Below are 26,463 nucleotides of genomic sequence, written 5' to 3'. Positions count from 1 at the left end.
CAAAGTGGCTACACAGGTTGGTTTGGTGGTTAAGGCGGCTTATGGAATACAAAGTACTTGCTTTTATTAGTTGAGGCACTGAGTTCAAAAGTCAGGAGGTTGTGTTGAAACTCTGGTTAGGCCATATCTGGAGCACTGCGTACAATTCTGGTCGCCCCACTATAGGAAGGATATTGAAGCTTTGGAGAGGGTGCAGAAGAGATTTGCCACGATGCTGCCTGGTTTAGAGGGCATGTGCTACCATCAGAGGCTGGATAAACTTGGGTATTTCTTCTGGAGTGTTGGAGGCAGAGGGGAGATCTGATAGAGGTTTACAAGATTATGAGAGGCACAGACAGACTAGACAGAGACTATCTGTTTCTCATGGTTGAAATGTCTAATACCAGGTGAGGGGGGTAGGTGCAAGGTACAAGGGGAATGTGAAGGAATATTCCCCCGGCTGCTCCACGAGGCTAGGGAAGAGATTGCTGAGCTTCTGGCTAGGATCTTTAAGTCCTCGTTGTCCACGGGAATGGTACCGGAGGATTGGAGGGAGGCGAATGTTGTTCCCTTGTTCAAAAAAGGTAGCAGGGATAGTCCGGGTAATTACAGACCAGTGAACCTTACGTCTGAGGTGGGAAAGCTGTTGGAAAAGGTTCTTAGAGATAGGATCTATAGGCATTTAGAGAATCATGGCCTGATCAGGGACAGTCAGCATGGCTTTGTGAAGGGCAGATCGTGTCTAACAAGCCTGATAGAGTTCTTTGAGGAGGGTAGTGCAGTGGATGTGATCTATATGGATTTTAGTAAGGCATTTGACAAGGTTCCACACAGTAGGCTTATTCAGAAAGTTAGGAGGCATGGGATCCAGGGAAGTTTGGCCAGGTGGATTCAGAATTGGCTTGCCTGCAGAAGGCAGAGGGTCGTGGTGGAGGGAGTACATTCAGATTGGAGGATTGTGACTAGTGGTGTCCCACAAGGATCTGTAAAAGCTTTTACAGATATGTAAAAAGGAAAAGACTGGTAAAGACAAATGTAGGTCCCCTACAGAAAGCAACAGGTGAATTGATTATGGGGAGCAAGGACATGGCAGACCAATTGAATAATTACTTTGGTTCTGTCTTCACTAAGGAGGACATAAATAATCTTCCAGAAATAGTAGGGGACAGAGGGTCCAGTGAGATGGAGGAACTGAGCGAAATACATGTTAGTAGGGAAGTGGTGTTAGGTAAATTGAAGGGATTAAAGGCAGATAAATCCCCAGGGCCAGATGGTCTGCATCCCAGAGTGCTTAAGGAAGTAGCCCAAGAAATAGTGGATGCATTAGTGATAATTTTTCAAAACTCGTTAGATTCTGGACTAGTTTCTGAGGATTGGAGGGTGGCTAATGTAACCCCACTTTTTAAAAAAGGAGGGAGAGAGAAACCGGGGAATTATAGACCGGTTAGCCTAAAGTCGGTGGTGGGGAAAATGGTGGAGTCAGTTATCAAAGATGTGATAACAGCACATTTGGAAAGTGGTGAAATGATCGGACAAAGTCAGCATGGATTTGTGAAAGGAAAATCATGTCTGATGAATCTCATAGAATTTTTTGAGGATGTAACTAGTAGAGTGGATAGGGGAGAACCAATGGATGTGGTATATTTGGATTTTCAAAAGGCTTTTGATAAGGTCCCACACAGGAGATTAGTGTGCAAACTTAAAGCACACGGTATTGGGGGTATGGTATTGATGTGGATAGAGAATTGGTTGGCAGACAGGAAGCAAAGAGTGGGAATAAACGGGACCTTTTCAGAATGGCAGGCAGTGACTAGTGGGGTACCGCAAGGCTCAGTGCTGGGACCCCAGTTGTTTACAATATATATTAATGACTTGGATGAGGGAATTAAATGCAGCATCTCCAAGTTTGCGGATGACATGAAGCTGGGCGGCAGTGTTAGCTGTGAGGAGGATGCTAAGAGGATGCAGGGTGACTTGGATAGGTTGGGTGAGTGGGCAAATTCATGGCAGATGCAATTTAATGTGGATAAATGTGAAGTTATCCACTTTGGTGGCAAAAATAGGAAAACAGATTATTATCTGAATGGTGGCTGATTAGGAAAAGGGGAGGTGCAACGAGACCTGGGTGTCATTATACACCAGTCATTGAAAGTGGGCATGCAGGTACAGCAGGCAGTGAAAAAGGCGAATGGTATGCTGGCATTTATAGCAAGAGGATTCGAGTACAGGAGCAGGGAGGTACTATTGCAGTTGTACAAGGCCTTGGTGAGACCACACCTGGAGTATTGTGTGCAGTATTGGTCCCCTAATCTGAGGAAAGACATCCTTGCCATAGAGAGAGTACAAAGAAGGTTCACCAGATTGATTCCTGGGATGGCAGGACTTTCATATGACGAAAGACTGGATGAACTAGGCTTGTACTCGTTGGAATTTAGAAGATTGAGGGTGGATCTGATTGAAACGTATAAAATCCTAACGGGATTGGACAGGCTAGATGCAGGAAGATTGTTCCCGGTGTTGGGTAAGTCCAGAACGAGGGGTCACGGTTTGAGGATAAAGGCGAAGCCTTTTAGGACCAAGGTTAGGAAAAATTTCTTCACACAGAGAGTGGTGAATCTGTGGAATTCTCTGCCACAGGAAACAGTTGAGGCCAGTTCATTGGCTATGTTTAAGAGGGAGTTAGATATGGTCCTTGTGGCTAGGGGGATCAGAGGGTATGGAGGGAAGGCTGGTGCAGGGTTCTGAGTTGGATGATCAGCCATGATCATAATAAATGGCGGTGCAGGCTCGAAGGGCCGAATGGCCTACTCCTGCACCTATTTTCTATGTTTTCTATGTTTTTCTATGTTCTGGGACCTCTACTTTTCGTGATTTTTATTAACGACCTGGATGTGGGGGTAGAAGGGTGGGTTGGCAAGTTTGCAGACAACACAAAGGTTGGTGGTGTTGTAGATAGTGTAGAGGATTGTGAAAGATTGCAGAGAGACATTGATAGGATGCAGAAGTGGGCTGAGAAGTGGCAGATGGAGTTCAACCCGGAGAAGTGTGAGGTGGTACACTTTGGAAGGACAAACTCCAAGGCAGAGTACAAAGTAAATAGCAGGATACTTGGTAGTGTGGAGGAGCAGGGGGATCTCGGGGTACATGTGCACAGATCCCTGAAAGTTGCCTCACAGGTAGATACGGTAGTTAAGAAAGCTTATGGGGTGTTAGCTTTCATAAGTCAAGGGATAGAGTTTAAGAGTCGTGATGTGATGATGCAGCTCTATAAAACTCTGGTTAGGCCACACTTGGAGTACTGTGTCCAGTTCTGGTCATCTCACTATAGGAAGGATGTGGAAGCATTGGAAAGGGTACAGAGGAGATTTACCAGGATGCTGCCTGGTTTAGAAAGTATGCATTATGATCAGAGATTAAGGGAGCTTGGGCTTTACTCTTTGGAGAGAAGGAGGATGAGAGGAGACATGATAGAGGTGTACAAGATAATAAGAGGAATAGATAGAGTGGATAGCCAGCGCCTCTTCCCCAGGGCACCACTGCTCAATACAAGAGGGCATGGCTTTAAGGTAAGGGGTGGGAAGTTCAAGGGGGATATTAGAGGAAGGTTTTTTACTCAGAGAGTGGTTGGTGCGTGGAATGCACTGCCTGAGTCAGTGGTGGAGGCAGATACACTAGTGAAGTTTAAGGGACTACTAGACAGGTATATGGAGGAATTTAAGGTGGGGGCTTATATGGGAGGCAGGGTTTGAGGGTCGGCACAACATTGTGGGCCGAAGGGCCTGTACTGTGCTGTACTATTCTATGTTCTATGATAAGTTTTTTTACTCCGAGAGTGATGGGTGCCTGCAACGTGCTGCCTGGTATGCTGGGAGAGGTAAATACATTAGAGGTTTTTGGAGGGACATGGACATGGTGTAGGTAGGAGGGATTAGTGTATGAGTGTTTTTGATCTTTTTTTTAGCTTTTTCAGCACAACACTGTGGGCCAAATGGCCTGTTCCAGTGGGGTACTCCTCTATGTTCTACATTTTAGGAGGATGTAAATATCCCCAAAGCGTGGAAGGGATTCACTAGAATGGCTTTGGTGATGACAGATTTCAGTTATGAGATTTAAAAGAGAAAACTGCAGTCTTTGCCCTCAGAGTAAGATTCTAGTACAATGGCAGCTTGCTTGGATGCAACAGCCTCTATGGGGTCAACCGAGGATGTTATCATTTTAAATGTATTTTTTACAATCGCAAGTCCCTACTGAACAATAAGAATTTAAGTTATTGCAGATCTATCCCATAAGCAAGTTGCTTGTTGGCAGAGAGACTGAAGGAGCTAGATTTGGTGTGGATTATGACGCTGCCTGCAACAGAGAGGGGTTGGTATGCAAAGGGGGTGTGCCGTCTAACAGCGAGCAATCGTCTTGGTCACTTTTCTTTTGATCACAAGACCCAGTTGGGCGTTGTTAAAGTCCAAGTTATTAGTTTATTGGTGAACATGGGAGCCTCGTGGCCTTGGTCACAGTGAGGACTAGTCCTCAAGCAGTGGAGGGTCCTGGGGGGAGGGTGCTTAACCAGACTGCTGCGAGTGGCATGGTGCGGTGTCCATGATGGAGCCAGGTTGCCATCCCCCAGCGCTCACTCGGCAGAAGACAGCTGTACTGTATTTGACCGCAGACTGCTGCAACATTCATGGACTCACGGACTTGGACTACAGGTGTCCCCCGCTTTTCGAACATTCGTTTTACGAAACCTCACTGTTACGAAAGACCTACATTAGTAACCTGCTTTCACTAACAGAAGGCGTTTTCACTGTTACGAAAAAAGCAGCGCACGAAAAAAATCAGCGCACGATAACAGGCAGCGTGCCCCGAGCAGCCGCTCTCCCCTGGATTCAGAACTGCATTCTCACCGGCATTGCTTAAACACATGCCTGTGAGCAGTCGTTTGCAAGATGAGTTCTAAGGTGTCGGAAAAGCCTGAAAGAGCTCGTAAGGGTGTTACACTTAGCGTAAAACTAGACATAATTAAGCATTTTGATCGTGGTGAACAAAGTAAGGACTAAGTGAGTTTGGCTTGTGGAAGCTGACAAAGATGATGTGGAAGAGGTTTTGGCATCCCATGACCAAGAACTGATAGACGAAGAGATGATGCAATCAGAAGAGGAAAGGATAACAATTGAAACCGAATGAGTAATGATAAAGTACGACTTTAATTTTGAAAGGATACGTTGGTTTAGGGGATATTTGCAGGATGGTTTGAGTCCTTACAAAGAATTGTATGATAGAAAAATGCGCGAGGCTCAGCAGTCAAGCAAACCTTCCACATCGGCCACAGCAGACGACGAACCTCAACCTTTGACATCGTGGTGGGCAGTGATATAAGATGAGCTGCCTGCTCTAATGGAAACAGACGACGAGATGACACCCCAGTGTCCCACCACCCCAACCCCCGGGCCATGGACAGATACCAATTCACGGAGAATGCAGCAGTAGCCGGGAGATACACAGCACATCTTTAAGAAAAAAGCCAAAATAAACATGCTAATTAATTAGGTGCCGCCCGACACGTAATTATCGGCCCAGATCAGAGGCGATGCATTTGTTTTATGAAGAGCACCTGTCGTCGAACCGTTTGTGGTGGAAACAGAATCACTCAGGCTTTGCAGTTAGGAAGAGGGAAATAGTTTGTTGGGCTATGAGAAAATTGTGGGGAAATGGGATTCTACAATGAGCCAGTACAGAGCCAAACTCACTATTTGCTGTGAACCCCATCTCCAAGACAATGTTGTCAATAACTAATTAACATTATTTCTAATATATAATCATCAAAAGCAAAATCAAACTGATTTACGTACATGTCCAATTCACTTTGTGGTACCCTCTTCCTGGTTCCATGACCAAACTGTCTCACCTCCCTGAGCCAGTGATCTGGCTCCAGAGTCTGTATCCTTGCCTCTCTGTGTGTTTTACCGTCACCCCTTGGTACAAACCGGCCATGGGCACCTAGAAACAAAAACAACACTTACCTCACCTACCACTGTCCTCCTGTCTACACCCCGGTCTCACCTATCACTGTCTCCTATCTACACAGGTCTCACCTATCACTGTCCTCCCTCCCACACAGGTGTTGCCCAACATTGCCCAGACTAATATACATTGCTCCCTCTTACGATATACATTACATTTCACCAACACTAATCATTCATACAGTACATGTCTCACTATACACTGACCCAACAAAAACATGTCTCATTGAGAACCTCTCCACTTACAATGTTCCTCGACATGGAGAATGATTTGGGTCCAATCAATGTCTATAGATTTTAAGGTCTGTTCCTTCTGCCATTTATGCTCGGCTTTTGTGCTCTCAATGCATGAACTCAAATTAAGAAAGAATGTACTTACCATAGAGGGAGAGGAACAAAGATTTATTGGGCTAGTTCCAGAGGTGGTGGGTTTGACAAGAGATTGAATGGAAGGGGGTCTGTAGTTTCTAGAGTTTAGAATGAGAGAAGTTCTTGAAATATACTAAATTCTTAAAAGGCTTAATAGGTTCCTGGGCTGAGAAGTCTAGGACTGGGAGTGAGTGTGTGAGGTAGGAGGACAGTTCAGTTAAGGATTAAGACATAGGCTATTTCGGACTGAGATAAGAAGAATTTCTACATTTTGATGGTAGTAAACCTCAAGAATGCCCAATCTGGGGAGGGGCGGGGGTCAATTCTTTGGTTCATTCAAAATCTGAACTTTGGGAGAATCTAAAAACATACAGATGATTCTGGGAAAGTCAATGACAGAGAAGATCAGGCATGATCTTGGTGAATGGTGGCATACGTTTGAAGAGCTAGGTGATCTAATCTGATTTCTTATATTCTTATTAGCTGACTAAATAACTAGAGGCTCAACGATCTGGGGGAGATTGCTGATGTTGTCTCACTGATCACGCCAGGGGTTTTAAAGAATTTTGAGCAGTATAATTGGAGGTATTCTCAGTGCTTAGAGGTGTCTTGGGTATGTAGTCCATGTTTCTGAAATTTAAAGGATTGGTAAATAATGGGTATATAGCCATGATCTTCAACCATACATTGCCTCAGAGAGCCAAGTGCTATGATGATGAGCAAGAGTTGGTGGTGAATTTCATCACTAACACCTTCCTTTACTGAGAGGTGGTGTTAAGGTGGAAACTGACTATCATTTTGCAAGGTTTCATCATAGATCTGTCTGAACCACTCTGTGGTTCCTGTAGGTTGAAAGTTGTCAGGTTGACTACCAAGTACGGACTGAGAACTGCTACCTTTGTGAGATTCTTGAGATATTTGACAGTGATTTTCTTGCATCGAAGTTTGATTTTGATATTGTTTTGCAGCCTGACTGATGGAAAGAAGAGGCACTGATTAAGTACCAACAAGTCCTTCAATTGTTGATACCTGTTATGGTACAGCTGAAATAGACATGTTCTGATGATGGTATATCCTAGTAGGTACCACAGCCCGTACCAAGTTTCTGTACAAGACTTTCTGATGATGCCATGCTTCTAAAATTTCTTCAGGGGAGAATTTCCATTAAAATTGGCTTTCTCAATAGCAGAGTAATTTTCAGATCTGTCTCTGTTAGGATTATATGTGAGTGCCCTGTATAATGAGGACCCCACTGCCACCTTCCTCTCTTCCTTCCTTTTCTAAATTGCCTCCTTGACTTCCCTGTACTTTCTACTCCTTTCCAGTGAGAGCTCAGGCTAAGTTTTTTTCTTGTATCAGTCCAGATGTTGTGAGGCAGACCTGCAGACCTCTATTCATTGCAAGTGCCGGTGATGTAAAGGACTGGGAACATAACGTTGAAATAGTGAGAACTCACCTGGGCCTACCCCGAGGTACTGCATTCCTCTCCAATATCCCAGGTTATGGAGGCACACAGCTCCCTGCAAAATAAGCAGACCACACTGGAGAAGCTCATCAAGTACCAGGAAATGGATTAGACCAGGCTACTAAAGAGAGACACTGATCCACTTTAAAGTGTTGATAGATTTTCATCTCAATAAAATACGAAGATAGCTAAATGACATTGCAATATAAATAGTGCATTCTTAATTTCACAGCTTTTCTATCTTTTCTGGCTCCTAGTCTCACATTCCAGTTATTAAATCATGCCCTAGCTTTCTGACAGGTGCTATTCAATCTGCTTCAATCATCCTTTCAATTAATGTTAGGTTACAACTTACTGCATTAATATAAACTCTCCTTTTTCCCCACTTCCTTCGTCATCTTAAATTTACAACTTCTAACCATGAACATTGGGACAGCCAGCGTGCTGGAGGAGCTGAATGATGAGCTCCTGTTTTTAACCTACTCCCCTCCTCTCCCCTCCAGCCTCTGGCAGGAAAGTTCCAGGGGAACGAGTTGTTCTCCAATAACATCTTTTCTCATACTGAGGCTAATGAAAACATCAAGCATTCCAACATTGCTCAAGGTGAGATGAGCTAAAACAGTGTATAGCACAGGTTAAAGGTGCCATGATTTTGGTTTGGTAGCCTCACTCCTACAGTACTTTGAGCTAATCAACCAATTACTCCCTTCAGCCTTTTCAATACCTCCTCTATCTTACATTTAAACGATCTCCTGCATGTGGATACACAGTAATTTGAGAGAGTAGCCTACAGCTTCCTTCCCTAACTTCCATCACTGAGTGTTCAATCTCTCTTCTTGTGCAGCCCAGTAAAGAATTACTCAATAAAGCCATCTCTTAGCCAAGTTAATTACCAAATTAATCTTCAACTTTCCTTAAATCATCAAAGCCTGCGCACACATTTCAGCCATCGACACACTCACTGCCTTGGTTCTCATGATATCAGTTACTGTGTACATACATTGGTCTATAAATCCTTCCATGCAGGGACCAGTGTGTCAAAGCAGCTCCAGTGTGGTCCGAGCCCCTCTGATCTATGAACAAAGGCTGAGCTAGACAAGAGGAGCTGCAATTCAGAATGAAGATGATGGGTTGGCAGGACAAGGCCTGCAGTTGTACAGGTCAAAGCCACTGATAAAACAAGGGAAATGAAGCAGCATTTACAGTTAGCCATCAACATGCTGAGCCACAGTAACATCAAACACACAAATGGGTGCGAGCATTGTGGAGGCATTACAATAAAGCCTCCAGTTCAACACACAGAAAGTGCTGGAGGACCTCAGCAGGTCAGGCAGCATCAATGGAGGGAAGGAGAAATTAAACGCTCCGTGCATTCCATTTGGAATCTCTCCAACTGACATTAACACAAAGTCACACAACGTAAGCTGTCTGCACAGACAGATTCTTACAGCCCACAGCTGGTAGTTACATCCTGTCAGTTCACTGACTGGACACAGTCACAAGTGTTGAACAATCCACTCCACTCCAAACATGCTAACACCCAAATTCTCTTACATTTTTAGCAAAATTTGACACTTCGTATTGATGGAATCCTGTCTTTTCCAGAATATTCCTTGCTACATTGTACATCTCTGCCACCAACTGTTGTTCAGGCATTTTCAGAACCTTCTCTTGGACCTGTTTGTAAAGGGCTGTCCCTCTTTCCAATGTCAACTGATAAAGAGACACATGAAGGTCACAGAGAGTTAGAATCTCCTCCAGTTCTTTCTCCCACAACTCCAAGCTCTGTCCTGGGCGTCCAAAGATTATGTCAACAGATGTGCAACCAGGGTAAAGATTCCTGGCTCCTTCCAGACTCCAAATGGCTTCCCGGACTGTGTGATCTCGTCCCAGGATTTTCAAGTCATCGTTACGTAAAGCCTGTGATTAATTGGCCAAGAATACAGAATAAGACAGAGAACTGGTGGACAGGATAGTTGCAACATAAGAAATAGGAGCAGTAGGCCCTCTGGCTCTTTAGGTTTTCTCTAACATATAACATGATATCAACACCTCTTACTGCACTACCCATGCCCATTGATTCCTGACTTATTCAAACATTTATTGATCTATTTTGAATGCACTACCCCAATAAAGTTAGAACCTACTGCCCGAAATAACCTACTGTACTTCGAAAAGCAGTTAAAAAGATATAAACAGTTTTTGTATAAAATCCACTGATATATTTTCTATAGTACTATGCCCAGAATTAATTCCAATGCTTCAAATGAGGACAAATTAATTTATGTTGTTATTTATGTATGTCGTCTGAATGAGTTTTGTAGGCTCATCAAGAGGATTAAGATGCATGGGATCCATTACGATATGGTCGTTTTGGATGCAGAAAGAATTGTTTGATGGGTCTTATTCTGCTGGAGGTCCATGACTGATGGTATTCCCCAAGGATCTGTCCTAGCTCTTCTGCTGTGTGTGATATATTTAAATGAGTGAAAATGTGGCTGGGTGGGTTAGTAAGTTTGCAGATGACACAAAGATTGGTGGAATTATGGATAGCATAGAAGATTATCAAAGGATACAGTATATGAGATGCAGATTAGTTTCAGATATGGGTGCACAATGGGAGATGGAGTTTAATTTGGTAAGTCAGAAAGTTTTGTTGCAGGTTTATAAAACTCTGGTTAGGCTGTGTCTAGAAGTACTGTATTCAATTCTAGTCACCCCCTTATAGGAAGCTTTGTAGAGGATGCAAAAAAGGTTTACCAGGTTGCTGTCCGGACAGAAGGTATGTGCTATAAGGTAAGGATAGACAAATTAGGGTTGTTTTCTCTGGAGTGATGGAGGCTGACAGGAGACCAGAAAGAAGTTTATAAAATTATGACAGGCATTAATAAAAGTTGACAGCCAGTACCTTTTCTCAAAGGTCAAAATGTCTAATACTAGAAGGTATACATTTAAGATGAGAGGGGAAAACTTTAAAGAAGATATGCAAGGCAAGTTTTTAGACAGTATGGTGGTTTGGTGGTGAATATTGGTGGCTTGGGTTGAGCTGTTTGATGTTGTGGTATTAGCTCGCAGATGTTTCATCACCAGTTGGGGTGACATCCTCAGTGTGCAATTTCTCTCTGGGAGTGCTCACGTTTATATAGCACCACCCCTCTCCGTTCACTTGCCTCAGTCCTGATTGGCTCTTTTGCTCTTAGGGGTTCGTCTATTTTCATATGTTTGTTTATGGAGTTATTAGAAGAGAGCCTCACCCTTTTCTCGCCTGTCCTGATCCCAAGTGCACCTTCATTCTCTGGTACTCTTTTGTGCTTAAGCATGGGGGGTGCCTGTGATGCACTGTCAGGAGTGGTAGTACTGGTGGTGGCATTACAGGCTCCAGACAGGCAGATGAATATGCAGAGAATGGAAAGATATGGATCATATACAGGCAGAAGGGATTGATTAGCTTGATTACCTTGGTGCAAACTTTCTTATGTTCGTCATTCATTTATTTTTTCTACCTTCTTTTAGCCCCTCTTATTTTTTACTAATAAATTCACTGTAATTTTCATCTCTTACAAGTGTCACAGGAATTATTTGTTTCACTTTAATTTCTGCAATTTTACTCATCCAGGGAGCTCCAGATTTGGATCTCTTCCCTTTCAATGGAATGTGTCCACTGTCTGCCTAAACTATTTCCTCTTTGAAAACTTCCTATTGTTCAATTCATGCCAAATATCTGTTATTGCCATTATATTGTCCCACGTGCTGCTCCTCCATAACCTCACTGGCATGCATTCATGCATTTATTCATTTTCATATCAAAGACTGCCTTGGATTTTCCTGCTGTCTGACACCTCGCCTATTTCTGTCCTCTCCTGATCCCTGATGCATTCTTGATCTCTGGTTGGTACTCCTCTCTTTAAGTAACTTCACATCCTTCTTCACAAGTTAACCTTTCGGTGTTGACTGCCCTGCTTGGTCTATTCTGAATGGAGCCTTCCATTCGCCACTACTCTTAACACATCTTATCTCAATGCTCTGATAATCATTATGTGCGGGCACTGGAGCATACTTTTAATTTTAGCTCTTTAATTCCCTCTGTAACTTCTGAAACCCTTCCCTTCCTGTCACTGATCAGGACATATGACTATTCCCATTCTCTACGTAAAATATTCAGCCCCTTGGCACAAGGCAGGCAAGGCACTAGCTGAGGTACATTTGGGCACTTATCTACAAGATTCCTTGTAACCTCTGTAATTTCTACTATTTCTAGTGGCCTTATATAATGATTCTCTACTTCACCCCACCAGCCATGGCTGTGGTGTAGACCACCCTTTCCTGAATTGCTGTCACCCTCAGCTTCGCAGCAATACTCCCCATTCAGACCGATTAGTCACCCATTTATTATGGAGGTGACTTCCTGAAATTCCCAGCCTTCTATGTGCTCTGCTACCTCTAACCACTCAGCCCAAACTAATGAGCACTTTTCTTGATACATGATTATGAATAAAACATGGTATGACCTGAAAGCAGCAGGATAGTGGCAGGGAATGGCTCTTAGCTTCTTGCCCCATTAAACTAATTGTAGGGTCCAGACAACCTTGATTCAAAACTTAGCAACTTTAGGAAAAAGAAAAATGGAAATCTGAAGTCCATATTCTCCCTGTCGATATTCAGCCACACACCTTACCTGGATCCCAAGGGAGATCCTATTCACTCCAGCCTCTTTAAACTCAGCAAGCTTGGACAATGAGACTGATGTAGGATTGGCCTCCAAGCTGACTTCCATGTTGTGACAGGTATGTGTCGCCTTGGCAACAGTTTCTAAGATGCTGGCAATGGTGGATGGCTTGGCTAGGCTTGGTGTTCCACCACCAAAGAACACCGAAGTGATCCTGAAAGCAAACCATAGTGAGTGTGACAGTGTTGCCAGCTGAATCCCTAGATGTTGACCAGATTTTCCAGTCAGGTTCCCTATACACCCCAATGCCACATGGCTACAAACACTACCATATCACTGATCAACACATATTCCCTCCTGGGACTGCCAGTACTGCAAGCCCTCCTCCTCCACACACATTCTTAAACCAGTCCCAATGACATGAAACTTGCTAATTAAAACTAGTGCCTTTCTATTAAGGTACATAAAAAGATATCAAGAATCAGCTTGATCACTGAACTAGTTCCTTTGTAGCATTGTGTGAAAAGAAACACAAGAGAGGTGAAGATGCTCAAGGCCAGGGCAGCGGAAAAGTCGGCTCTCTATGATAGACTGAGGAGCTTCACAAATGCTCAGTTTCCAGAATTAGAGACACATAACACAGGCAGTTATAGGATTGGAGTAGGTTAAAGAGCAAGGAAGCAGACTTTACTGGGAGCTTAAGAATCCTTACATTGAGATAGAGTCATAGAGAAATATGGCACAGAGAGAGGCCCTTCAGCCTGCTGAATCTGCGCTGACCAACAACCACCCACTTAAAAGAATACTGCTTTTTTCACTCTCATCACATTTTCTTCAACTCCTCCCCAGATTCGAGCACTCAGTGACACACTAGGGAGGTTCTACAGTGGACAATTTGTGACGCGGGATGAAACCCATGCAGTTATAGGGATGGCTTGCAACGCCACATAGGCTACTTCTGAGGCCAATCATTATCAGGTCTCTGGTCCTGTGGGTCTATTAGCTGTGTAACTGTGAAGAAAACAAGGAGACCAAGGATATAAAGCAAGGTAACAGATGATATTACCTGCCAAAGCTTTTCAAAAACATAAGGCCTATGAGGAAATGGGACACATGAAGGAAGAACACTGTAATCATACTGAAACTCTGTGAGACCACATTTGGATTCTCTGAATAAGTCTGATCTCATTTTCTATGGAAGAATATACAAAGGATTCTGGTTACTTGCACCATCAGTTAATTAGGGCAGCCGCTCTTAAAGAACTAAAACTAATCGAGAGAGTAGCTGGGATTCCCTTTGTTTATTTGGGACACTATGCTGCTTAATTGGGACATAGGATTGCTGTCAAACAGTTTCTAACTAGGGTCAGTTATGTGCACGTGTATGGCCATTAGATGCTACACTGTGCTTAGAGCTAACAGTTTTTAAATAGTGTCAGCTGCATTTGCTTGTGTTATGTTATCCATTTTGGCCAATGGATGCCAATTCAAAAGCAGCGAGTTTTGATCATTTTTTAATTTTGACTTGAAAAAAATTCAGACCCTTGCCAAGATGTCACAAAAATAATTTGACATTAGCCAAAAAAAATTACCCTATTGGCCCAAATTAAAAGCCATTTGCTTAATACCACTCATTGCCAGCTGGCAGGGACAACTGGAACGCCAAAATCTCCAACTGCACACTTGATACATCAGTAAAATAAGAATACAAGAAGAATGGGCATTATGTGAAGAACAGGGAACATTCCAAAAATGAAAACATTAAAGACGACCTCAATCAATGGGTTTCCATTGTAACTGGATGAAGTGTGCGTGTCATTGGACCAATGTTAAAAAACAAATCAGAGGAGGTAGCTAAGAAGCTAGTCACGAAGCTTTTAAAACAACACTTTAAAGGTTGGTTGTCTCGATGGAAATGTTGATGGCACATAAAGAACCCAGTGAAAAAGGTAGTGCTGATGCTATAAATGCAGAAACATAGCACAAGCGTGAGAAAATCTGCAGACACCGGAAATTCAAGCAACACAACACAAAATGCTGGAGGAACTCAGCAGGCCAAGTAGCATCTATGAAGAAAAGCCAAACAGTCGACATTTGGGGCCGAGACTCTTCATCAAAACTGGAAAAAGATGAGGTCAGGGCAAGAAGGTGGGGGAGGGGAGGAAGAAGTACAAGGTGGAAGGTGATAGGTGAAACCGGGAGAGGGGGAGAGGGGAGGGGTGAAATAGAGAGCTGCAAAGTCAATAGTGAAAGAGATAAAGAGATGGAGAAGGTGGAATCTGATAGGAGAATACAGAAGGCCATGGAGGTAAGGGAAAGGGTGGAGTACCAGTTGGAGGTGATGGGCGGGTAAGGAGATAAGGTGAGAAAGGGAAATGGAATGGGGAAGGGAGGGCAATTACCAGAAGTTCGAGAAATTCATATTCATGTCATCAAGTTGGAGCTACCCAGATGGAATACAAGGTATTGCTCCTCCAAACTGAGTGTGGTCTCAATGTAACAGCAGAGGAGGACATGGACTGACATGTCGGAATGGGAAAGGGAAGTGGAATTGAAATGTGTGGCCACTGGGAGAAGCAGCATAGGTGTTCAATGAAGTGGTCTCCCAATCTACACTAGGTCTCACCAATATGCAGGAGGCCATGCCAGGAGGACAGATACAATAGATGACCACAACAGACTCACAGATGAAGTGTCGCCTCACCTGGGAGGATTGTTTGGGGCCCTGAATGGTAGTGAGGAAGGAGACGTAGTAGGGTCAGGTATGGCATTTGTTCTGCTGGCAAGGATAAGTACCAGGAGGGAGATCAGTGGGGAGGGACAAATGGACAAGGGAGTCGGGTAGGGAGCGATACTGTAAAAAAGCAGAAAGTTGGGAGGGGCGAGATGTTGGGTTCCTGTTGGAGATGACAGAAGTTGCAAAAAATTATGTGCTGAATGCGGAAGCTAGTGGGGTGGTAGATGTGGACAAGAGGGACCCTATTCTGGGTAGGGTGGCGGGAGGATGGGGTGAGGGCAGATGTGCAGGAAATGAAAGAGATGCGGTTGAGGGCAGTGTTGATGGTGGAGGAAGGGAAGAACCTTTCTTTGAGGGAGGAGAACATCTCCTTAGTTCTGGAATAAAAAGCTTCATCCTGAGAACACATAAGACCATAAGATATAGGAGCAGAAGCAGGCCATTCAGCCCATTGAGTCTGCTCTGCCATTCAATCATGGGCTGATCCAATTCTTCCAGTCATCCCCACTCCCTTGTTTTCTTTCCATACCATTTGATGCCCTGGCTAATCAAGAACCTATCTATCTCTGCCTTAAATGCACTCAATGACTTGGCCTCCACAGCTGCTCGTGGCAACAAATTCCACAGATTTACCACTCTCTGACTAAAGTAATTTCTCACATCTCTGTTCTAAATGGATGTCTTTCAATCCTGAGGACATGCTCTCTTGTCCGAGACTCCCCTACCATGGGAAATAACTTTGCCATGCCCAAGAGCTGCCAGATGCTCCTCACACAGTAACCGTTTCATTCCTGGAATAACTCCTGTGAACTTTCTCTGAACCCTCTCCAATGTCAGTATATCCTTTCTAAAATAAGGAGCCCAAAACTGCACACAATACTCACGAGTGCCTTATAAAGCCTCAATATCACATCCCTGCTCTTATATTCTATACCTCTAGAAATGAATGCTAACATTTCATTCGCCTTCTGCACTACTGACTCAACCTGAAATTTAACCTTTAGGGTTTCCTATACAAGGACTCCCAAGTCCCTTTGCATCTCTTCAGTCTGAATTCTAGTCCTGACGAAGGGTTTCGGCCTGAAACGTTGACTGTACTTCTTCCTATAGATGCTGCCTGGCCTGCTGCGTTCCACCAGCATCTTGTGTGTGCTGCTTGAATTTCCAGCAACTGCAGATTTTCTCGTGTTTAAGTCTCTCTGTAGGCTGTTTTCTCAACACTATCCACTCCTCCATCTACCTTTGTATCATCGGCAAATTTAGCCACAAATCCATTAATCCCACAGTCCAAATCATTGACATACATTGTAAAAAGCAGCGGTCCCAACACTGACCCCTGTGGAACGCCACTGGTAACCGGCAGCCAGCCAGAATAGGTTCCCTTTATTCCCACTCTCTGTTTTCTGCCGATCAGCCAATGCTCCACCCATGCCAGTAACTTCCCTGTAATTCCATGGGCTCTTATCTTGCTAAGCAGCCTCATATGCAGCACCTTGTCAAAGGCCTTCTGAAAATCCAAGTACACCACATCTGCTGCATCTCCTTTGTCTACCCTGCTTGTAATTTCCTCAAAAAACTGCAGTAGATTAGTCAGACAGGATTTTCCTTTCAGCAAACCATGCTGGCTTTGGCCTATCTTGTCACATGCCTCCAGGTACTCCATAATCTCATCCCTAACAATCGATTCCAACAACTTCCCAACCACTGATGTCAGGCTAACAGGTCTATAGTTTCCTTTCTGCTGCCTCCCACCCTTCTTAAATAGCAGAGTAACATTTGCAATTTTCCAGTCATCCGGTACAATGTCAGAATCTATCGATTCTTGAAAGATCATTTATAATGCCTCTGCAATCTCTCCAGCTACTTCCTTCAGAACCCAAGGGTGCATTCCATCAAGTCCAGGAGATTTATCCACCCTCAGACTATTAAACTTCCTGAGTACCTTCTCAGTCGTAATTTTAACTGCACATTCTTCACTTCCCCGACACGCTTGAATGTCCAGTATACTGCAGATGTCTTCCACTGTGAAGACTGATGCAAAACACGCATTCAAAACTCTGCCATCTCTGCTTCTCTCATTACAATATCTCCAGCGTCATTTTGTACTGATCCTATATCTACCCTCAACTCTCTTTTACCTTTTAATATACTTAAAAAAGCTTTCAGTATCTTCTTTGATATTAGTCGCCAGCTTCCTTTCATAATTCATCTTTTTCTTCCTAATGACCTTCTCAGTTTCCTTCTGCAAGTTTTTAAAAGCTTCCCAATACTCTATCTGTTTTTTCCGTTAGTCCTGGCGAAGGGTCTCAATCCAAAACGTTGACTGTACTTCTTCCTATAGATGCTATCTGGCCTGCTGCGTTCCACCAGCATTTTGTGTGTGTTGCTTGAATTTCCAGCATCTGCAGATTTTCTTGTGTTTGCCTCTATCTTCCCACTAGCTTTGGCTTCCTTGTATGCACTCTCTTTTGCTTTTACTTTGGCTCTGACTTCACTTGTCAGCCACTGTAGTGTCCTTCTTCCACTCAAAAATTTCTTATTTGGAATACATCTGTCTTCCCTCAATTTTCATAGAAACTCCAGCCATTGCTGCTCTGCTGACCTTCCTGCTAGTGTTCCTTTCCAGTCAACCTTGGCCAGTTCCCGTCTCATGCCATTGTAATTTCCTTTATTCCACTGAAATACCGACTTGGAATTTAGTTTCTCCTTCTCAAATTTCAATGTGAACTCAATCATACTGTGATCACTGTTCCCCAAGGGTTCCTTAACCTTAAGCTTTTGTATCACCTCCAGATCACTGCACAACACCCAATCCAGCACAGCCAATCCCCTAGTGGGCTCAACAACAAGCTGTTCTAAAAAGCCCATTCTACAGATTCTCTCTGTTGAGGACAGTATGGGCCTGGATTTCCCAATCTACTTTCATGTTAAAATCCCAAACGATTATCCTGACATTTCCCTTCTGACACACCTTTTCTATCTCCTGCTGTAATTTGTAATCCACATCCTGGCTGCTGTTTGGAGGACTGTATACAACTGCCATTAGGGTCCTTTTACCCTTGTCATTTCTTAACTCAACCCATAGAGACTCTACACCTTCCGATCTTATGTCATCCCTTTCTAATGATTTAACATTATTTCTTATACACAGGGCCACACCCCCCCCCCCACCTACTAACCTATCTTTCCGATACACCGTATATCCTTGGACCATGTGGTGGAGATGGTGGAACTGAGAGAAGAGGATGGCATTTTTACAAGTGACAGGGTGGGAAATGGTACAGTCCAGGTAGCTGTGAGAGTCAGTGGGTTTATAAAAGATACAGTAGATAAACTGTCTCCAGCGATAGAGACAGTGAGTCGAGAAATGGGGGGGGAGGTGTTGGATGGACCAGATAAATTTTCAGGGCAGGGTGGAAGTTGGAAGTAAAGTTGATGAAATCGATGAGCTCAGCATGGGTGCAGGACGCAGCATCAATACAGTCGTCAATGTAGCGTAGATAAAGTTGGGGAGCGATACCAGTGTAGGCTTGGAACATAGACTGTTCCATGTAGCTGACAAAAAGGCAGACATAGCTGAGACCCAAGCTAGTGCCCAGGCTACACCTTTGATTTGAAGGAAGTGGGAGGAGCTGAAAGAGAAATTATTGAGAGTGAGGACCAATTCCGCCAAACGGAGGAGAGTGGTGGTGGAGGGGAACTGGTTGGGTCTCCTGCCTTTGGTATACCAAAAAAGTTCAACACATTTATTCTTGGGGTTTTAATTCATTTATTACTGTCATCTATGATACAGGTAGAGAAAAGCTTTGGTTCTGTGTGTCATCCAGACAGATTATTGTATAATTGCATTGAGAAAGAAATCAAAATACAGAATATAGTGTTGCATGAAGAGAGATTAAGTAGACTGAATCTATACTGTCTAGATGAATGCAAGATAGTCGCATTAACACCAAAAAAATCCTTAAAAGGCTTGACACGGTAGATGATTATTTATCCATCAGCAGAGAACTATAAAACAAAAGGTCAGTATCTAAAAAAATGAAGTTAATCAATCATTGGATTTCATTGTGTCAGCTACTGAGAATATTCAAGGAAGAGTAGGATTAGTGTAAATAGGTGGTTTATGGTCAGCACAGACTTGAGAGGCCAAAGGGTTTATTTCTGTATCTCTGTATTCACACGGCTGTTGTTGGGACTAGAGGGCTTGAACTGTCAGGAGAGACTGGACAGCCAGGGACTGTTTCTCCTGAGGGAAAGTGGCCGAGGATGCCCATATAGAGGTTTATATTGATGGTAATACTATGGAGACATGATTACCATATTGCGCAATTTATCAACTTACTAACATTCATTGAACCACGGTAATACCCTCTCATGTACATTTTCCCAGACTTCCAGCTTCCCCTTCGTTTTGTTCCGAGTCTATTCCGCCTGGTATCAGGTCTTGTATTCAACTTACTCTTTCACTTGGCTGTCACGCAGCAGGGTTTCCGTCTCCTGTACAAGAGCATTCCTCATGGCAGTGTGATCAACGCTGAGAGAGATGTACTTATTGAAGTTACAATATGTACACCTCCTCTTGCAGAATGGCCACTGGAAAACAGAAATGTGAATTACGTTTTAAAACACATTCTTCCACTTGGGTCTCTGTTGTCCTGGTCACACTTTATCAAGGTCACCAACTGAGCAGTCACTATTGTTTCAGTTGATAAAAGGACAAGCTTCCTTCAGAAACAGTGGGTCACATTTCCGTGAGGTCCTGAGGTCTGGCTAACAAGTCAGAGCCAAGGTTAACAATACTAATACTACCTCTACACTCAGTGGTCTGCATTAGAGTGAAGACAGGAGACTGTGTATAGGGGTGTAGTGAGATGGGAGTTTGATTCCTTTGTGTGTAAGGATGAGGCGCACCCTTCAGAGGTGATGGCAGGAAGTACTTTAACATAAGGAGTGGGAAAAATCAAGGTCTCTCTCCATCCTAGATAGGTATACTAAGGAGCATTTAAATTCTTCTACATTGCGAATGATAAATTTATACTGCTAATATCATCCGTGTAAACAGAGCAGGTTCAAGAGTCCAGCCTATTTATGTTAGATGGAGATACAAGTTATAGAGATTATTGGGGAGATAATTTTGAACCCCACACATCACAAACCTCACTGCCAACACCCCACTATACCCCATCCATGCACATCACAAACACTATCCCAAAACCAAATATAAAACCCCGCCCTCAATCTCACACACCACAAATCCTTTTCCCCAACCTCCCTTCACAAATCCTAAACCCAACCCACACATCACAAACCCTAACCACACAAACATCCCCCATTCTCCTGTTAATCATACCCTTAACAGGAGTTGCGTGTCCCAATTAACCAGGAAGTGGCCACAGGCTCCTGACCAAAGAGAGGAGGAGCTGTTGATTGTGGTTGGAGCAACGGACTGAGTCTGCTGTCAGCAAACAACAGGAATTCTGCAGATGCTGGAAATTCAAGCAACACACATCAAAGTTGCTGGTGAACGCAGCAGGCCAAGCAGCATCTATAGGAAGAGGCGCAGTCGACGTTTAAGGCCGAGACCCTTCGTCAGGACTAACTGAAGGAAGAGTGAGTAAGGGATTTGAAAGCTGGAGGGGGAGGGGGAGATGCAAAATGATAGGAGAAGACAGGAGGGGGAGGGATAGAGCCAAGAGCTGGACAGGTGATAGGCAAAAGGGGATACGAGAGGATCATAGGACAGGAGGTCCGGGAAGAAAGACGGGGGGGGGGGGTAACCCAGAGGATGGGCAAGAGGTATATTCAGAGGGACAGAGGGAGAAAAAGGAGAGTGAGAGAAAGAATGTGTGCATAAAAATGAGTAACAGATGGGGTACGAGGGGGAGGTGGGGCCTAGCGGAAGTTAGAGAAGTCAATGTTCATGCCATCAGGTTGGAGGCTACCCAGACGGAATATAAGGTGTTGTTCCTCCAACCTGAGTGTGGCTTCATCTTTACAGTAGAGGAGGCCGTGGATAGACATGTCAGAATGGGAATGGGATGTGGAATTAAAATGTGTGGCCACTGGGAGATCCTGCTTTCTCTGGCGGACAGAGCGTAGATGTTCAGCAAAGCGGTCTCCCAGTCTGCTGTCAGCAGTTGTCTCTCAGGCAGGAAGCAACGGAAAGATGGAGGTTGTGAACAGAATGTGGTATTTGGTGACAGTAACATGGAGGAAGGTGAATGGCAGATTTCTGGGAAACAGGAAAATAAGCAGCTGACTGAGGACTTATTGTCCAGTGATGAAGGCAGTAGACAGGATTTAAATAAAAGAAGGAAGGAAGCAAGATTTTGTTGAGTCTTGAATGTGGACCTGTTTCTGATTTCAATCCAATTACACTAACTAAGTATTTGAAAAAAAGCATGAGGAGGTATTATGGGTGCAAAACCTTTAAGACACTCTTAGTATTTTGTGAAGATAGTACGCAATGTGAGAAAGCTTTGGGCTAAAAGCTGTGGGAAGAAGGAAAGTAGGCCAGAAAATATTAAAATATTAACAGGTGCAGAAAAACTTCCAGAGATAAAATAATATTTAGACTTCAAAGGAGGGCTGTTAGTGGTTTCTCTAATCCTACAATGGCATGTGAGAAGCCTGTTAGCTAATGGTTAAAGGCTTAAGATATTTATTAAAGATTTACCAAATAAACTTACATGTGTACAGAAATCTTGTCTAAGTTTTTAGATACATGGTTACGTTAATATAAAAGTGATTGGAAAATGGGTCTGCCTTTGGCAAAAATGGGATAGCACATAACAGTTTTAAAGATTGGGGTTGTCTATGAGTCAATTGTGGTTGAATTTGGGGAAAGAATAGTAGAGTATAGATAATAAATTTTTATAACCCTTGCAAAAGGTGAACACCTGATATATTGGGAAGTGTCGGTGGAAATAAGAGAAATGAGGTTATATGGTGTAGGGATTTAACGCTCACTCATAATACTATATGGGGTTGTAGTGACACAAATGTGTATTTGTATTTATATACAAACACCATTCGGGATGGTGGTGGAAGACTTGGAAGAAAAGTGTTTGGTGTACTTAATGATGGTAGGAGTAAAAGATTAATCTATCTAACAACACTGTTTCTGTTATAGACCTTAGAACACAAGACCATAAGCTATTCAGCTCATCGAGCCTGTTCTGCCATTTGTTCTTAGCTGATCCTATTTCCTTCTCAAACCCACTCTCCTGCCTTCTCCCCTTAACCTTTCAACCCTGACTTATCAAGAATCTATCAACCTGTTCTGAGTATATGCCCTATGGTCCTAGACTCCCCCCTCTATAGGAAACATTTAATATTTGAGAGGTTTCAATGAGGTCTTCCCTCATTCTTCTAAATTCCAGTGGGTAGAGGACTCGAGACACCAAATGTTCCTCATATGATAAGCCTTTCAATCACAGAATCATTTTCGCGAACCTCCTTTGAACTCTCTCCAATGTCAGCACATCTTTTCTCTAATGAGGGACTCAAAACTGCTCACAATACTCCAAGTGAGGCATCACCAGCAGCTTATAGAGCCTCAGCATTATAGAGCTTTCCAGTCCTCTAATTCTTGCTTTATTATATGCCCTCTCTTTTACTTTTACGTTGGGTTGCCTCATCCTCCTTTGAGAATAGTTCTTCTTTGGGATGTATCTATCCCGTGATTTTCGAAATGCTCCCAGAAACTCCAGCTATTGCTGCTCTGCTGTCATCCCTGCTAATGCCCCCTTCCAATTAACTTTGGCCAGCTCCTCTTTCACGCCTCTGTAATTCTCTTTACTCCGCTGTAATACTGATACATCACACTTTAGCTTCTCCCTCTCAAATTGCAGAGTGATTTCAATCATATTAAGCTCACTGTCTCCTAAGGGTTCCTTTACTTTAAGCTCCCTAATCAATTTGGTTCATTACACAACATCCAATCCAGAATAGCTGATCCCCTAGTGGCCTCAACCACAAAATGCACTGAAAAGCATTTTTTTTTTGGCGTGTGCGTGCATGCGCATGCGTTTGTGCGTGTACAATGTTGGTGGGACGATGTCTTTTTCATGCCTTTAAAAGGTGCGGAGCGAGAAAGAGAGAGAGACTGTGTGGAGTGCCAATCCTCACACAGACATTTCACAGTATTTTTCCCTTTATTTTACGAGGTCGAGTTGCGATCTCGACACTCAACCCGGCGCGGATGGAAAATGTACTTGGGAGCGGACCCGGCTGGGTTTGAACCCGGGAACCTCCGTTCCAGAGTCCGGCACTGATGTCATTGTGCCACCAGCCGGCCCAATAAAAAGCCATCTCAAAGGCATTCTACAAATTCTCCCTCTTGGGATCCAAAAACACCAGCCTGATTTTCCCAATCTACCTGCATTTTGAAATCCTCCATGACTATTGAAACATTGCCATTTTGACATGCATTTTCTATCTCCCGTTATAAATTGTAGCCCACATGCTGGCTACTGTTCAGAAGCCTATATACAACTCCCATCAGGGCCTTTTTACCTTTGCAGTTCTTTAACTCTACTCACACCAATTCTACATCTGATCCTAAATCATCTCTTTCCAAGGATTTGATTTTTTTTAAACAACAGAGCCACCCCCAACCCCTCTACCTACCAACCTGTCCTTTGTTACAATGTCAGTGATAGCCACAATGTCACTCCTGCCAATCTCTGCCTACCTTATTTTCCACACTGCGTGCATTCAAATTTAGCACTTTCAGTCCCTTATTCGTCCTTTTCCATTTTGTACCCGTTAAAATGCAACTCATTCCATTGACTACAACTTTGCCCTATCATCTGCCTGTCCTTCCCGACAGTCTCACTACACACTGCCTGTTTTTGTATACCAACCACCCTATCACTCTGGTTCCCAACCCCTGTCAAATTAGCTTAAACCCTCACCCACGGCTCTAGCAAACCTGCCCACAAGGATATTTGTCCTCCTTGGAGTCAGGTGTAACCTGTTCCTTTTGTACAAGTTATACCTTCCCCAGAAGAGATGATCCAGAAATCTGAAATCCTGCCCCCTGCACCAGTTCATCTGCGAAATCATCCTATTCTGACCCTCACTGGCAGGTGCACGGGCAGCAAGCTGCAATTACTACCGTGAAAGTCCTGCTTTTCAGCTTTCTACCTAGCTCCCCAAATTCTCCCTTCAGGGCCTCATCCCTTTTCTACCTGTGTCACTGGTGTCAATGTGTACCAAGACTTCTGGCTGCTCACCCTGACACCGGCACCTGGGAGGCAACGTACCACCTGATTGTCTCTATCGCATTCACAGAATCTCATTTCTACTGCTCTCACCATGGAATGCCCTATCACTACTGCAGTCCTCTTCTCCCCCTTCCTTTCTGACCCTCAGCTCTAGACTTAGCGCCAAAGACCCAATCGCTGCGGTTTCTCCATGGTAGGTTGCCTCCTCAGCAGTATCCAAAGCGGTATACTTATTGTATAGAGTAACGGCAGCATGGGCATTCCTTACCCAGATACCTGCCCTGCAGCTTAGGTGTGACCATCTCCCTGCAATCCTTATCGATCACCACCTCCGCTTCCTGTGAGCTGAAGGTCGCTGAGCTACAGCTTGGTGCACCTGGTGCAGATGTAGTTTTCCAGAAGGCTGGAGGTCTCCCAAGTTTGCCACATCTCATAAAGAACACAACAGAGACCCCGGGACCACCCTACTGAGTACTGACAGAGGAAGAATGAAGAAGAAAATTACTAGATACTTACCTCATCTAAGCCTGTTCTTGCCAAAGCCACCTCACTCCCAACACTTATCTACTCACACATTGACCAAACCACTTGTCCCTACCTTGTTTATTTACCCTTGCTAATAAATTGCAATTTGATTGGGCTGCCGGAAGACAGCAAAAGCCCATGAATACTTCTTTCTAAATCTCACTCATGGATTAGTTAATTGCCTCCTTTCTTGTTCCCGATTTGACTGGGTTGCCGGAAGAACACCAGAAACCTGTGAACATTCCTTTTTAAATCTTACTCACAAACCTGCGAGTTGCCTCCTTTCTCGTTCCCGATTTGGCTGGGCCACTGGATATAGCAAGTGTGTGTAACTGGGAAGTGTTTAATGATACTACGGTGAGGAACAATCATTTCCCCATTATCTGTACAATGGGCATCAGAGGAAAGGTTCTCATATCCCCAGATGGAATTTTAAAAAGACAAATGGGATGTATTTGATGATTTAAGTGAATGTAGATTTCCTGATCATTGGTTTTGGAGGATGTTGAGTTGAGTAATAATACCTTGTGCTCTGTACTCAACCCAATAGCCAAGGAATCTGTGAAGATGCACTTTACTTGTAGTAAGAAGATGGCATTTTTGTCTGTAGAAAATGGAACCAGTATTGTACCAGAGTTCTTTGCAACGTAATGGTGAGTCCCTGACAAACTGCAGAGCAGCAGATGTGCAAATGGAAGAATGCCAAATATACTGATTATATTTGTATATTTAGTACAATATACAAGCATAATGTACCCTGTGCTTGAACTGAGGCACACGTAAGGATAAAGGAGTGACTTTCTGGTTTTTTGAAGCTACAGGTGTTCCCCGCTTTTCAAACGCTCGCTTTACGAAACCTCACTGTTACGAAAGACCTACATTAGTACCGTCTTCGCTAATAGAAGGTGTTTTCACTGTTACGAAAAAAGGCAATGCGTGAAAAAAGCAGAGCACGATAAAAAATCAGCACGCGAAAAAAAGTAGCTCGCGATAAAAGGCAGCGCGTGCCCCGAGCAGCCACTTTCCCCCAGTTCCAGAACGGCATTCTAGCCGGCATTGCTTAAACACATGCCTGTGTGCAGCCGTTAGCAAAATGAGTTCTAAGGTATCAGAAAAGCCTAAAAGAGCTCGTAAAGGTGTTACACTTAGCATAAAACTAGGCATAATTAAGCATTTCGATCGTGGTGAACGAAGTAAGGACAGAGTGAGTTTGGCTTGTGGAAGTTGACGAAGATGATGTTGAAGAGGTTTTGGCATCCCATGACCAAGAACTGATAGATGAAGAGCTGATGCAATTGGAAGAGGAAAGGATAACAATCGAAACCGAATGCAGTAGCGAACGGACCGAAAGTGAAGTCGTCCAGGAACTGAACGTGAAGCAACTGGGTGAGATTTTCGCCGCAATGATAAAGTACGACTTTAATTTTGAAAGGATACGTCGGTTTAGGGCATATTTGCAGGATGGTTTGAGTGCTTAC

General features: G+C 43.7%; 1 protein-coding gene across 2 annotated transcripts in view; it reads right to left on the bottom strand.

Moving 5' to 3' along the window:
• The window catches only part of rsad1 (radical S-adenosyl methionine domain containing 1), a 69,730-nt gene that overhangs the window by 17,500 nt on the left and 25,767 nt on the right, over positions 1–26,463 (bottom strand). For both annotated transcript variants that reach the window (XM_063030830.1, XM_063030832.1), the window contains exons 2-6: positions 19,690–19,823; positions 12,503–12,707; positions 9,382–9,747; positions 7,819–7,882; positions 5,823–5,970 (exon numbers count right to left, since the gene is read on the bottom strand). In XM_063030830.1, the coding sequence (XP_062886900.1) occupies positions 5,823–5,970; positions 7,819–7,882; positions 9,382–9,747; positions 12,503–12,707; positions 19,690–19,823 (917 nt within the window). The remainder of the gene's footprint in view (positions 1–5,822; positions 5,971–7,818; positions 7,883–9,381; positions 9,748–12,502; positions 12,708–19,689; positions 19,824–26,463) is intronic.

This window comes from Mobula hypostoma, chromosome 22, assembly GCF_963921235.1.
Source record: "Mobula hypostoma chromosome 22, sMobHyp1.1, whole genome shotgun sequence".
NCBI lineage: Eukaryota > Metazoa > Chordata > Chondrichthyes > Myliobatiformes > Myliobatidae > Mobula > Mobula hypostoma.
The sequence above is the reverse complement of the archived record's forward strand: the minus strand, read 5'-3'. Positions and strand labels throughout refer to the sequence as shown.